Below are 15,815 nucleotides of genomic sequence, written 5' to 3' on the forward strand. Positions count from 1 at the left end.
GAGGTGATCAGGAAATGCTGCTCCAAAGAACCCCTCAGAAGGCAATTTGATGATGCCCACTTCTGTGGTTAAGGGATAGTTTGATGACTTTGAAGGACTTGCAAAATAAAAAATAAAAAAATTAAGCAGTTTCTACATTAAATATCAGCAGTTCCTCTGATTACAGAGATGGTGGCAGAGATCTGTCTGCACAGTCACTAAAAGGTCGCTTCCAAAAGCGAGTGTAATACATACAGCAGTTAAATAAAGTTTTTCAGATGGGAAAAAAAAAAATATATATATGTCAGTTTCACAAATGGTTACAAATGCCAAGTGCTGTGCTTTGCTTTTTAGAAGGATGACAAATTGAAGGAGTAAAACAGATACTGGCACTATCCAAGCATCCCATTGCAGCAGCAGGAAGGAGAGTCTGCTTGCATCTACCATTTAAATAATACAGCACCATAAACATACACATACAGTGGTAATGGACAGTCTCCCCAGCTAATTCCAGCTGCTAGCTCAGAAAGATAAATACTCAGCATTTACATTAACTCAGTGAATCAAACAAATCCATTGGGGTGTTTTTCTTTGGGTCTGGTACTGGGATTTTTTGTCTGTTAGTTTGATTTCAGTGAACTTTTCCAGCTCCTATATGCATTGCTTAGAAAGAGATCCTGTGGAATTACTGAGCCTCTCCTCAGCTGCTTCAGCTGATTTAAGGAGGCCTGCATAACAGACCTGGCCTGTAACTGTGATCCTTCACAACAAAATATGGCAAGTTTGAAGCCAGTGATCCCTCTATTCACATTTGTTTCCTCATTAAACGTGCCAGGTGCAATACAGGGTGCGAGGAGAGATCCATTTCTAAGTTGATTTTCAACAACAACTAGCTACTAAAAATAGCTCAATAAATACCAAAATAACACTGACAGGTGGCTGACATAGAAACAAAATGCTATGGTAAACAAGGCCTGAGGTCTTCACTTTTTTTCCAGCACAGGTAGGCATATTTTGAATAGCTTAACTATTCAACTTTCCAAATGGCAATTTTCCCTTCTTCCTTTCCAGCACCACTGAGGACGTATCTGTCCTCTGCAGAGCAAAGAGCCTTTACTGTGTCAGCATGACCAACCAACTCCTTCTCCACAGTCTTCTTCTCAGCACTGACCACGTAGATCTTCCCTTTGTTTTTGCCTTGTGATGTTCCACTGCTGCCAACCCACATCTGGAGGAAAAACAAAACAGTATTTTTTTTTATTCATTACATTTTAAGACACAGTTGAGATAGGATTTTGCTTTGCTGAGCTGGAGAATGACAACAAGTGAGAGCTTCCTATGTATGTATCTGTTGGAGTAAATGGGTTCCCCTACACACAAAGAAGATCTGAAGAGGATCTCTGGGGAAAAGTAAATAATCAGACTGTTGTGTTTGACTTCCAACTCTGGAAAAACAGCAAAGGTCCTAAACAGAGAATAAGACCAGAGTACATGAAGAAACACTATCAGGAATGAATCAGGGGAGCAGGTTGCCCAGGGCTCCCATCCCAGAGCCCTCAGTTTGCCTTATGTCACACAGATACAGTGCAGACAGAAGGTGTCACTTCACCACTGTGCAAAAAGCACAGCCTGCCCACATCTTGAGCACAATGACTAGTTCCAGTCACACCCTGCAAGAACATAGAGAAGATTCAGTGAAAAAGAACTAAAACTATCAAGGGCAAGGAGCAACAGTCATAAGTGAAGATAAAAATTAAAATGGATGGGTTTGTGCATTTTCCCTACGTAGCATTGCCACCATGAGACACAAGGATGGGTCACAGGCACCTGGTCTGGGCTGGTAGAAAAGAGCTGTGGTCTCCAGGTGGATAATTTTGTACTGGTAAGTCCACACTCCCAGAGGCATGTGGGTAAGAGGAATGTGTGATAAGGTAATAACATGATATAAAAGGTGTGAGGAGGAGGCTCTGGGAAACCTCTTCATCTCCCCTCCATGACACCCAGGAGCACAGGTTGCAGCAGGCAGCAGTGTGAGTAGGAGGAAGCCAGCTGCCTTAAAATACGAGTTAAACATACCCAGCTCTGCTCTGGGGAGTGCTGTACCAAAAGGTTGGGTGTTTTTTTTTTTTTCCATTTCAGTTCACAAACTTAGATGGAGACACAAAAAGCTTCCCTTATCTCATAAGACATTTCCTGAAAAAAAAAATGCCATTCTACAGGATGGGAGGATGGAAAACTCAAGGGAAAAATGAAAATATTTTCCCTTAACGGATATATATCAGCTATTAACTTGTAAGTTAACCCTAAACATGCCCATGTGGTATCACAACTATGGTCATTTGCACAGCTACTGATACCACCCAGAAACAGCAGGTACACAGCCCGAGGCCAAAAATGACAGGGACTCAAGATGGCTAGGTAGGAAACGTTGGCTCCTTTTGTCTCTGTTCAGTTAGGCATGCAGTAACCAAACAAGAAAAAGGTCATCTACAAAAATAGGCAAACAATAAATGCCAATTAGCATGCCTATTAACCTTTTCCAAGGTTTAGTCTTAGGAGCCCTGAGATTAAATACCAAGGGACCTAAACTTTCAGCTTCTACCATTCCCTGAAAATGTCAATGGCTTAAAGTCACCAGACATTTAATTACTTGTGGGAGACTTCATGGCGTGTCACGCATTTTGGGGTACAGTCACAGCAGCCAGCTGTGGCAAGCTATGATTTAAAAGAAAATGTTTCAAACTAATACACTGGCAGATGGTCTGTAAGGAAGCTAACTAATGAAAGCCCACAAGAGTTGTAAACAAACAAAGCTTTAGTGAAGAATTCTACATGTGACAACCAGCCCAAATATCTCTCACCTGATTTTTGACTTGTATCATGCAGGTAATCTCAGAGCAATCCTGAAGATGAATTTTCCGAGGTGTGCTTGCAAAGTCTTTGGTGTTCCAAATATACAGGTCACTGCTCCCTGAATAAGATGCCCACACTTCATTTCTCTGAAGCACAGAAAGTTTAGTTTAACCTTAGCACAGCTGACAGCAAGTATATTGCAATAAGTTACTACATAGTTGCTGGCATGGCATACAATCACACTTTCTTCACTAGCAGTTGAAATGTAATACCTCAGGAAAGAGCTGGAAGCAGAGGAAATACGAACACACATCCTTCAGGTGATGCTCAATTTTCATCTGTAGTCGAAATTCGTAAGTTGACATTACAAATATGCAACTTCCAGTACCTTCAATATTAGATAAATGTGTTATTAGCAGAAGTGCCAACTCCTTACACATCCACAACCCCTGAACAAAACTGGCAAAATAAAATGGATGCCTCTAACAGCTGTCTTATTTTTCAATCAACAGTGACATCTTAGAGGTCCTTCCTGTTTGTTTTTTTTATAGTATCTGTTTCTTACATCTGTTTTCTCCTAATATTGGTTACTATAACAGATGTTTGTACTGATAAAAACTCCAAAAATAGGGAGAGAAGAGATTCCTTTACTTTGGGAGACCCCACAGTTAGGCTCTCTAGTAGACAATTATTTTCATCTACAGAATTGAGATGGAGTGTTTGCACTACAAAGTTAACAGGGCTGAATCTTTACCACAAAGCATCGCTACTACGTGCTGCAGGAATTCCCAAAGACTGCACCAGCTGTTCTGTTTCACCTGTTGTTCTGTTAGGTGTGTTTAGATACAGGCTCCTGAGCATGGCAGTACTTATATTGAGTGCAGTCTTGAAGCCATCACCATTTACGAAATGACCTCAAGTAATTTATTAAATTACTCCAAGAGTAAAGCTGTTGAACATAAACCCTGACTTCATCCATCCAGACTCCTGCAGAAGGGGTGATGAGTTCTAAACATAACCAGAAGGCAAATGTGAGGATTACCAACTCAGATTGATACCACAGAATCAAATTTAACAAGTCAAAATACCAGAAGTTACTTGCAAACATTTACCCCTTTAGACTTTTAAAGAACTTTCTCAAAGCTTTTTACAGGTGTTGCCAGGGGAGGTCAGGCAAACAGCATAGCCAGAGGTCACGTCTCTGTGGCAGAGGCAACACCCTCAGGAGTGATTCAAGCTAGCTAATTATGTGTTTTGTAGGCCCCATCTACAGAAGGCTGCTTAAACACACCAAGTGGAAACTGAGGGTTGGAACATCATGTATGTGAAGTCAGAGTCTGAGTTTAATGTATTGGTCTGCCCAATAAAACAGTGTTTTTATTATTTTTTTTTAAGTTACTGAGGAATTAACTTACAGCACCACAGTTGGTCATTATGAAGTTTAATAGAAGTCAGATTTTGGCAGGGCAGCTGAAAAGCACGGTTGACCTTCAGAGTGCTGATGTTCCAAGCAATCACTGTTCCATCTAAGCTGCTTGAATATGCTTCACTGTTGATATAGACAAAAAGAAATAATAGTACATTGCACATTCATGTTCAGAAAGTTTTACATTAAGCCAAAGCCCCAGTAGCTTCAAGGCCAGGTACTATCACTTTCTGGGTTCCCAGTTCTATTATATTAGCAAAGTACATTTAAGCAACTTCTGGGTTACAGCCATCCTTGTAGCTGTTTGTCTCCTATTGGAACTAATGTATTCTGGCACAGATACTTTTTTCTTCATCTAAGATTATACTCTAAAGTCTTTACATCACTGGCAGCACCACAGGCTAATTCAGACCTCTACGTGAACTACAGTACCAATCACATCATGCTTGAGGGGTTAAGTACAACAAAAACACCCCTTATAATTTTTCTGAACAATGTTGCCTTTTGTTTTTCTCTTTTCCTCTCAAGGCAGGACCAAAACACCTCAAAATCTTCTCTTTGCCACTGCACCTGAGAAAACAAATCAAGCAATCCCTTTTACCTCTGACATTCATTTTCTTCAGAGAAGAGTACCTTTTTCAAAAGGTCCTAAGGACAACCTAAGCAAATTCCCCCTCAGAACCCAGTTATGCCTACTGCTGCACTGGGAGAACTGAGGCTTGTCTCTGGTCTGTCACAGAAAGTTAACTGGTTAAGGCCTTCAGTTAACACCCTTCCCAGTACTACCAAAAGATTAAAAGCATTCTCTCTGAACAAAACAAGGAACAGTAATTTCCTTAATAACATGCATGATAAATTCTGAAGCTTGTTGTAAAAAATCTGATCAATGATTACAGTGCTCAAAGCAAAAAGGAAGTGGTCTTTAAATTGTATCTCCACTGCTTCGTACAGAGCTGGATGCTACCAACTCCCAGCTGCTCTACTTCTTGCCTGAAAAAATACATTCCTTCATCATCTTTGTTCCAAAGTACATAATGATTTTTCATTAGAAAGGAAATTTAGTTTACAATTCACAATATGGGAGTTACAATACTAGGCAAAGAAAAGTCTGACAATAGCAGGATAAGGCAAATCCGTCACTGATTTCCTACACAAGTTCTTCCCTTGGGTGCATGTTAACTTTTTGGTTTTACTTCAGTCAAATAATTCAAAATCCACACTACATCACTTGGAACTTTACCTGGTCCTCTGCTAACTGCAGGGTAAGTTTTCCAAGCTGGTGAATACTGTTCAAGCCACATAACGTGGCTTTCTATTTAACCACAGGAAGATTCTCCTTCCAGTCTCTCACATTTGCTGGTGGATGCATTTTTTTAAGAAGAAAACATAGCAATTAAATATACCTGGGTATTCCATTCTTCTTCTCCACAACTATGTCTGTAATATCAGAACGGTGATCATTTAGTTGCTTATTACAAGACATACTGTGAGTGTTGATTATATAAATAATGGAGTCTTGAGAACCAATCCACACTTGACTCTGTTCTACCATTACCATACAAGTCTGGGGAGAAAAAACAGGATTAGATATCATTCTGAAGAGAAAAGAAAACACTTTTTAATGTAAAATAGAAAAAGGCTACATTATGAAAACACAGCTTTCTGGTGATTACAGTAAGGGATAAAGATTCATCACTCCAGTATTTATCCTTTGCTCTGCTGGAGGGAGAAGGAGGACAGATCTCTTTGCTGAGTTTAACTTTCAGTAAATAAGATGAATAATGTATCTCGGTCATTGATTCAAAGCTGTGTTTCCTGGCTTAAACAAAGCTGAAGTTACAGATGGCGCCAGGGAAAAACCACAGAATTCAATATATTTCTGTCTTCTGGATTGGAAGCTGTAGGAACCATCTGATATAAACACAGTTCCTACTTTAGCTAGAAGTGGTGCCTAGGACAATATCAATTTCACCTTTACTGCCTCTGGAACATCCTTCCCCCATTCAGAAACTTAACTTTTCTCCCCTCTGAGTCCCCACAAGACCCAAGTCTTCCCCCTCTTCCTCTTCTTTAGAATAGGTCAGGGTCCAACTCTTCTCCAAGATTCCTATTTTTCCACTACCATCAGCTGCGTCCTTTCCTTTTCCGTTTTCTTCCCCACATTTATCTGCAGAAATATTTCTCAACTTCCATACCAGCTACCTATCAAATCCCTTTGCTGCCTGTTCTCTCTTCTGTGTGTTTTTCACTCAGTGCAAAGCCTGTTTCAGTTCTCCCTTTCACTGAGGGATTTGATTCAAATTTCCACAAGTAACTGTCTTTAATCTGTCATCTGAGTCTTTGTTTAGACTATCTTACAGTATCATCCACTAGTTTCCTTACACATTTCTCCAGTTTCCAGTTCTTCACTGCACAGATGATTTCTCATCTATGCTTAGGGCTCTCTCTGTTCTGTTCTTATACAGATTCTTTCCACTCAACTGTTTCAGATCAGCCTTCCTGCCCCAGGAACCCTCAGTCAGTCCATCACTTCCTACCAGCTGACTTGTTTCATTCTGAAGCCTTTTTTTCCCCTCAAGCCTCCATTTCTCCATGTTAACTGCAGCACAAACAACTCAAATATCCTTCTACAACTTTTAAAGAAGGACTGCGTGGCCTAGCTTATGATTCAGTGTTAATTAGGCTATCAGCAAAGCTAAGTCATGGTATGAGTGTTAGTCTTACCAGTTTACAGCGGCCCATTCTGAAACAGTGCTGTTGAATAGTCCAGGTAGATGCATCAAAGACCACCACTTTCCCTTCGTTTAAAGCACACCATAGTTTTGGATGAGCATTGTCAGGTCTTTCTGAAATGTCAAGATGCCCTAGAATAAAAGCAGAGAAGATGAGAGGAGTAAAGAAAATAAACCACTTTTGGAGACACATGGAAAAAAACATTATTAGAGGAAGAGCAACATCCTCTGTGTTCTAGAACTTAACATCACCAGTTAATGAAGGGAAGCTTTTAAACCCCATGAAATAAAACTAGTAACTCCACTCATTCCATCTTCCACATAACTGTTTCATTTAAAAGCAAGCAAGCTCCATTCAAAGAAAGAAAAGCACAACCAAATCCTCCACCATTACCACACACAGATTTTCCATCCAACTTTTTTAACTGTGAAATTGACTCTGAGCTTTTGTCTCAGGTTGCCCAAGTACTAGGAATTACATGTGAACTTAAGTCAGCAGATGAGTAAGGTTATGAAATTAACTCAGAATTAGTAACATCTCTCAACCCAAATTCACAGCCCCAGATACAAGAGCTTTCTTTTTTCTTGTAGTTGTTGTTTTATGGATGGTGGTGTATTTATTCCCTCACAGATCAGGCACTGTGCATGTTTGATCTTGAATTAAATCAGGATCATGCAACAAAGGATATTTATCTCTAGAATTTCTTCTCTACTTTCTGGATAAATGCATTTAGTGAGCAAGACAAAAATTGTGATCTAGAGAGTTCTTAGTGCCTCTCAATCAGAATTCTTGTGCAAGTCATTTTTCATGGGTGTACACTAACAGCACACTCCTCACTTTCAGGTGTGAAACCTGAGGTGGAAACCTAAGTTTATACTGAGGTTGAAATCTCATTAAGTGCACATATGACTGCTCTGAAAAATCAGATCCAAGACAATTCAATCCAAGCATCTCAAATGAGATGAGGCTTTTGCTCTTAACTTCTTATATTTCCAGTGTGTTTTCAATTAGTGAGATATAAGTATGCCAAATATCACACAAAAGATCACAAGGAAAATAATAATGCATTCTTCAGGGATGGAGTTAAATCATGTGGGATGAATTAGATATCAGATCACATACTATACAGTGAGAGTCATGGGAATATAGATCTGGCTGGGATTTCTGCACTGTGATTCAGCTAAACACTCCTGTATGGCTCTATAGGAAGATAAAAATGAACAATGATCAATGCTGCAGCATCATTCTTCCACCCTGCTCAATGAGTGAGGTAGAAGACTTCATGAGAAATTGACACATTAAAGTATAATTGAAGACAATTATAAGGCACAGACACACATTGGATGGCAAATTAAGACTGAAAGCTACCTTAATATGTAATATTACTGCTCTTTTAACTGTTATAATTTTCTGGTTTAGTATTCTACACACAACCAGGGCCTGTCAGAATGTGAACAAAATCAGGCAGTCAGAGTGCCAGGTGTTAGGAGATAACATATGTTATAGGATAATTAAAGCTAACAAAAGGAAATATCACCTTACCTGGAGTATAAAGCAAGACATCTATTGCCTGCGGGAACATCTCACCAGCTGACGGGTTGATCTTGTGCTTTAAGGTCTCTGAGGTTGTTTTGGGGATCATCATAGGCACTAAAATAGATTTTTAAAAGGTCATGAAGTGCACACTTGAGCCTGAAACAGATCTATAATTCCTGTGAAAGAATAATTACACACCACTTATTCCCATTTTTCCTTCTAACTTTACCTGACTGTGAAAGCACAGGCAGTGCTTAAGTAAGAGAAGCATGCATATGCCCAAAAAAACAAACACAAGAAAAACCCACACGAACACAGAAACCTATACTGATATCAATATACTAACTAAACAAAAATAAATATTTAGCAAAGTATGGCAGTTTGAAAAACAAGATGCAAACAGAAAAGGCTGAAACAGATGATGAGAGACCAGCAGGCTTTGTAGCATTGCCATGTGACTGACCTTCATTCTTCATCCTGTCAAAATAAGACAGTTTAGAGGCTGCATATATGGCTTTGGAAGACTGCAGTGCACCAACGACAGCATCCATCAGGAGAACATTTGTTAGTGCTTGCTGAATATACTGAGGATCCTAAAGACAAAAAACTTATTGTAGTTTAACCATTACACATTATTCTTGCAAGTCTCCATATTCAACCATCACAATGCAAGTCACACTTAAGCACAAGCACTAGCCGGTTGCTTTCCTGGGGCATAACCCACATTTCCTGGAATCAAACCCCACTATCACCTCACATTTCACTCCAAAGCAAAGGCATAGAGCAGGGAACCAAGAGCTACAGTTAATTCCCTACACTGAAAAAGGTACTTCAGATCTGGCACAATTTTGATTCAGGGTGTACCACTGAAGCTGTATGAATTGCACTGATGGAAGACAGGCAGCACACACAGGACAGATACCAATTTTCATCCTGGACCTGTCTGCATACTAGAGAAGAACATCTTTCTTGATCTCAGCTAAAACAATCCCAACCCTTCCTAAAAAAAAAAAAAAAATCACCAAGATACATTTTTACTATTAAATTCATCACTCGTGGAGAATTTAGTATTTTTAGCTGGAAACTATGCTCGTATGATCTTTTTTTTCCTCAGCCCTTTCAGGGCAGAACAACATATCTTGCTCTACTTACTCAAAGGATCTATAGCCACCAAGATTCCAGCATGGCAAAAAAATAAAAATAAAAATTCCTCTAAGTATTGGGAAGTAAGATGTGGCAAAATTTATTTTAGGATCACTTCCCTCATGTTCTAAGCTTAAGCTATGAATCTGTTTCACAAAACTAGTGATTAAACAAAAAGATCCAATGTAATGGAGGAGAAAAAAATCCCTTATTTTTAAATGCAGTATTTAATTGCACATACCTAAACGTACTATTTTGTTAAGAGTTATGGATGTGGTGTATTTAGAAGTAACACCAAAACCAACAGGTTATTACTTAGCTATCATGTGTGAAAACCAAGAAACTCCAAGTCTGATACGTGAATTATTTAGAACAGAGACAGAAAGCACACACTTCACGCTTGTTCAGTTGGCTGTGCCCATATTTGTACCTTGTGATCATCTGCCATTTTCTTTCCAGCCCACATTTCTTTCACTATCAGGTACCAGAGATCACACTCAGTTTTAAGGTTAGCTTCAAATACTTGTTTTTTGTATATTGTTTCAATCCTCAGAGTAGGTATCCTCAGAAGAAGGAAAGCTACAGTGGTGTTCTTAACATCCTGGAAACATGAAAAGCAAGGAAGGTATACCATGCAGACACGGATAAGGTGTAGGATTAATCTTACAGGGTAGCTTATTTCATTTAACTACAGTTAGTATTTCAGTAAGCAAAAATGATCTCAGCAGGTTTTGTGAAAATAATAATCACTAACAATATCACCCAGGCTTCACTACTGAGTGGATACAGACTGGCTCTCTGACACTCTAGTCGAAACAGTACATTCTACATTCATTTTCTTGTATTCCTCTGGCTCTGTCTAACATGCTTTGCATCTTTCTGCAAATCTAGAGATAAAGGACTTCGGATTTTTATATACCACTCCATCTAGCACACATCTACCCTGAAATTATTTGCCTTGAAGATCTCTAATTATCTGTGAGCTCCTGATTTCAGAGCCATTTATTACAGTTCTTACTGAGACAGTCTGAGGTAGAACAGAACGTGGCTTGTCATCCACAGAATCACAGGGCTTGGAAGGGATCACTGGAGATAACTTAGTCCAACCATCCCTGCTATTAAAGCAAGTTTCCCAGAGCAAATTGCACAAGTCAGTTTTGAAAATCTCCAGACAAAGAGACATCATCACCTCTCTAAGTAGCTTATTCTAGGGCTCTGTCATCCTCAAAGCTGGAATTATTTGAGAAAATCACTCAATGCTCACCTCTATATCCCTGAAAGCAGCAATATGGACATAGCCAGGATGTCCTCCTTCAGTCAAAAGGAATAAACGCTTCTGGGTCAGTGCTATTTTTCCTACACCATAGTTAGTTTTAACTGAGCAAGACAACTTGTAGACACATTCGTTTTTATCCAGATGTTCTATTACTGCTGGTGGCAGATTCACCTCTTGAGCTTCTGCTTCAGTTTCTTTCCAGTAGTTGTAGAAATCTCTGAATGTTTCAGGATCAATTTGTTTCTGCTGCCCTAAAAATTTAAAAACCTGTTTACTGTGAGAAATTATTATGCAGATTTAAATAGAAAGACAGTTTTGAAAGATAGTGACTTTCACTTCTAACAGTAAAATGGATAAGCAGAACCAAGTAAGCACTACTAAACTGAATGCTTCTCACCATGACATTCCAGTTCTTGGTTCCACTGAATACAAGCATACAACATGCTTACCAACCCAGGAGAAAAGCAGGAGTTACAAGAGTTAATTTAAAGACTTCAACAGTTATTCCAAGTACTTCTCTAATTATTCTAAGAATTCAAGTGAGCATGGACAGCAGAATCTCAAACAAGTTCTTATGAGATGTATGCTACTTTAGGCATAAAAAAATCTTGCTATTTTAATTAATGCTTAATCTCTGCAGCCTCAAAATATAACAGTGATTGCAGTAAGTAGGTATAGAAATAGAACTGAATAGTACTTTATAAAAGCACTCTTAAACTGTGCTTTTAGAGGTCTATCACAAGATTCAGATCTCATTCACAAGAGAAGAAAGTTTTCTCGTACACAAACAAAAGATCACATACTGAGCTGACTAATAATTAAGAAGAGAAACAACTGGAGACACTTTTTCTGTTATCCTAGTTCACAATAACAGCTTTAAATTGCCACTGTGTCAACGTGGATGTTGAGTGAAAACGTCTCCTCTACTCACCTACAGTTAAGGCATCAAACAAGCGATGTATAGTGTCAATGTCTCTGACAATCCCAGATTCTTGGATTCTCTTCACAAAATCATCCAGTTGCATGTGTGTTTTTGGCAATTCAAAGTGCTTTACGTGGTCATCTATTTTCATAACTTCCCTTTGCTGTTCCATCACTATGCTTATCAGCCTCTTCAGCTCAGGCTTGCGGTCAGCTTGAAAACGCTCAGAAGGAGGCAAGGTTTCCACAATTTTTCTTACAAGTTCAGTAGGGAAAATTCTTAAATCTGTTTTATCTAGGTTCTGAAAGTCAGAAAGTGCATTTAGTAGTTTCCCTTGCATCAAGCTAATAAGTCCCCGGAGGTAGAAGTACCTTGCCAGCAATGCTGAGTTATCAGGTGGTAAGGTATTTATAGCTTTGCTGAGATGGTTGAAGAATTCTGTATAGTAGGAGTGAACACAGTGGCTCATCAGAGGAAAGTGAATTTCTGGGATTTTGAATGTACTAACTGATTTGGAAGGCATTTTCACAGCTAAAAGTGAAAAAAAAAAGAAAGTACAGTAATTAGGAAAAGCGTGATTTGTTTTTTGTTTGTTTTGCAACCAGTGGTGCTATAAACAAAAAGAATCCCATCACAACAAGAAATGAAATGGCATAAAATTCCTGGAGATTAAAGTAATGCTGAAGACATAAATGTCTTCCTGTATACATTCTTAATGTCAGAATATTCCCCATTCTGATAATACCCTTTCTAGAAAATACATGTAATGCTTTTAAGACATATATTCACATTATCCATATTTATCTTTATAATATATAAAAATATGCAAGTAAAATTCTGCATGAATATATCCATATCTCCAGTTTGTAAAGGACTTGCTTGGGTAAATAATGGTACATCTAAGAGTATGTTCAAATGCAGTGCAGAAATGGCCAGTAAGGACAGTAGCTACATCCTTACCTTTTGTGGCCTAGTACAACTTAATGCAGAATACAGGCTGATTTAATATGGAAAGAGAGGCACAGATGGGCCCCAGCTGAAAATGACCCAGCTTACCATCTCCTTCCATCATCTGACAATGTTTTTGTGGAAATCATTCAACAATGTCACAAAAAAGACAGTGTTTATTCAGCACATCCTTCACTCACCAACAGCTGTCTCTACTCTTCGAAGTGAGGATTTTCTAGTTGGGCTCTCTGGCAGTTTGATATCTTGCAGATTAGGCATACTGATTACCATACGTCTATTAATCATGCTCTGTGAATTAGATCTTTTAGAAGCCATTTTCTCCATAGTAAGTCTTCTTGGAGTACGAAACATCAAGTTTAATCTGAAAAAATATTTAACAATTATAAAACTAGTTGTAAAATTCTGCATACATACATATACTAAATAACTACTTAATAGTATGAAATAGCAAGAAGAAAAAAAATCAAGTTATAATCAGTGTCAATTTACAGTTTTACCAGCCATGAGTGGACACATTCATATCGCCCTTTCACAGTAAGCTTAATAAATGGTCCATTAATAATCTCAATCTTATTCATAGACAGCCTAATCTGACACCAACACAGTCAAAAGGTCTTCTATCACTGATATCACTTATCTCTGATAATGCTCCAAACCACAGTAAGCAAGGGGAAAAAGTTACCTATCCTCTTCAGACTGGGTGCTCAATTCAAGTCGAGCAAAAGCATCCATCCTCCTACTCAAACGAGCTTTAAGAAATGAGTGAAACATGAAGGTCTCTAAAACCTGTGAGAGACAAAACCAGTTAACAGTGCATCACTTCCAAGTTAGCAGCACATTCTACTCATTTCTATCATCTTTGAAGACATATAACTGAAGGCATTCATTTTAGGGATCACAAAAACAGAAGTTCTTCAGCAACAGAACTAACTCAACTTTCATTCACCTTGTGTTTGCTTAGAGGCAAATAGTAATCTCAGATCAGCACTCAAAAGAAGAAAGCAAACAAAAGGAAAATACTGAGCAAAACCAGGCAGATTTAGCTACTGAAGTTCACCCATAGCATTAATGCACTTACATAAGAACAGCTGTACCTTTAAATGTAAGTTAAAAAAATAATAAACAAAAAGACTTCTGATTACTGATTTTTGATTCCAAAAGCTTGCCCAAAATACCTTTGTTAGTCCTGCAGTTACCGTAAAGGGAAAAAACAAATTATTGATTAAATATTTAGGTTTTGCTATGATGCTTTAAAAATGCAAATGAGAAAGATCCATAAGTAATACTGCCATTTTGAAATTAATGGAAACATTTTGCCAACAAACAGACTGTTCAAATTGAAGAGGCCTCTTATCTGCCCATTTCCACCTTACACATCTCTTTGCAGTGCACCCTTAGTGCTTCCATAGATTCAGTTTTACATGTTTCTGTTTTACATGTTCTCCAGTAGATGGCATATTTTATTTCCTGTTGTATGGACAGGAGTTGACACGCAGCAGCAACTGAGTGCTTTCTAAAGGTTTTTAAAGATAAATGATTGAGATAATGCTAACACTACCAATAATGCTAGATACCATTAGCAATTACTCCATATTTGGCTATCTTGTGAGATTAATAAAGATCTTGAAAACAAGTATACTGCTACTCCTCATTTAATTTCTGCTTTGACCCACAGCTTTCTGAAGAACTTAGTTTCACCAAGAAGTGATGAGCACACAACTTTATTATTTTTGAGGAGCTTAAACAACAGCACAGCATCTTAACCCAGAGAGATGGTGGAGTCTCCTTCCCTGGAGACATTCAAGACCCACTTGGATGCCTACCTGTGCAACCTGGGCTAGGGAGCTGCTTTGGCAGGGGGTTGGACTCAGTGATCTCTGGAGGACCCTTCCAACCCCTACAATTCTGTGATTAAAGTAGGCTGGAATAAGAACCTTCTTTATTAAGTATCTGTTTAAAAACTGCTGTGTTAATTGCAGAAGATTTCTCATGGCCCTTCATAAATCAGGTTCTGATCATTGACACTCACAGATCAGGGTGATGGTCTTGCAATTATTTTTCACTTAATCAAGATATGCTTTTGCTTGGTTAATAACCCTGCTATTGGAAATCACAAGTTGAAAATTTTGTATTTTGCTTGCTTTATTACAAGAAAATTCTCTTAGAACACTGTAAATGCCTAGATGCAAACCCTTAAAAGATGAGACTTCTGCTTCTCAGATATACAACAGTTCAATTAATATCTTAAATATTAATATTTAATTAATTAATATTATTTTAATATTAATTTTATTAATATTTAATTAATATTATTTTAATATTAATAATATTAAACTAATTAGGTGCAAACAGTTCAATGTAAAATAACAGTCTCGATTGCAAGGGTGAAGATCTCAAACTTTGCACTTCGGAGCTAAGTACTCCAACACTGCAAGAAACTTTGGCACAAATCTGTCTATTGTCAGTCTCTTTCTTTCCCCAAACCTCTCTTTTTTCTGTTCTCAGTTCCTTTTCTCATTACTTCTACTCACCCAAAGAATCTCCAGCCTTTGATGATACGCAAGTCTTACACCAAAGGCATGGAAAACTACTCTATATCTCTTAACAAAGAAATCACACCCCTTCCTTAAAATATGTTATTTTAAAAGCTTTCTTCTGCATCAGTGCTCCAAAAGAAAACACAACTATACTTTTCACAGTAATCTGTCTCACCTCACACACTGGCAAAATCTAAATCATTTGTGAACTTCAGCAGAGGGCCTAAATCAAGCTTACACTAACAGCAGGATCAAGTTGATCGTGGCAGCAATGAGAAGAACTTCTACAGGCAAAATCCACACACCTAGAGGGTTACATACTCCAATATGTTAACATTCTGTGTTAGCAAGTGGGCTAGGAAAAACTACACAGGGATTTTAGGGTGTCCCTTGGCCTGAGGGGCTGTGGTTCTGCCTACAAGCCTGGTACAAGGCCATATA

General features: G+C 38.3%; 1 protein-coding gene across 1 annotated transcript in view; it reads right to left on the bottom strand.

Annotated features, from left to right (window-relative positions):
- Nucleotides 1–694: 694 nt before the first annotated feature.
- The window catches only part of DENND3 (DENN domain containing 3), a 32,193-nt gene continuing 17,072 nt past the window's right edge, over nt 695–15,815 (bottom strand). The window contains exons 11-23 of the mRNA XM_065753626.1: nt 13,520–13,623; nt 13,017–13,198; nt 11,878–12,399; nt 10,935–11,197; nt 10,101–10,271; nt 8,991–9,120; nt 8,534–8,641; nt 6,983–7,122; nt 5,662–5,822; nt 4,248–4,381; nt 3,105–3,220; nt 2,841–2,978; nt 695–1,207 (exon numbers count right to left, since the gene is read on the bottom strand). Coding sequence (XP_065609698.1) covers nt 1,007–1,207; nt 2,841–2,978; nt 3,105–3,220; nt 4,248–4,381; nt 5,662–5,822; nt 6,983–7,122; nt 8,534–8,641; nt 8,991–9,120; nt 10,101–10,271; nt 10,935–11,197; nt 11,878–12,399; nt 13,017–13,198; nt 13,520–13,623 — 2,370 coding nt within the window. The 3' untranslated portion in view covers nt 695–1,006. The remainder of the gene's footprint in view (nt 1,208–2,840; nt 2,979–3,104; nt 3,221–4,247; nt 4,382–5,661; nt 5,823–6,982; nt 7,123–8,533; nt 8,642–8,990; nt 9,121–10,100; nt 10,272–10,934; nt 11,198–11,877; nt 12,400–13,016; nt 13,199–13,519; nt 13,624–15,815) is intronic.

The sequence above is a fragment of the Cyrtonyx montezumae genome, unplaced genomic scaffold (genome assembly GCF_038088225.1).
Source record: "Cyrtonyx montezumae isolate F1298 unplaced genomic scaffold, pur_monq_1.0 scaffold_8, whole genome shotgun sequence".
Classification (NCBI taxonomy): domain Eukaryota; kingdom Metazoa; phylum Chordata; class Aves; order Galliformes; family Odontophoridae; genus Cyrtonyx; species Cyrtonyx montezumae.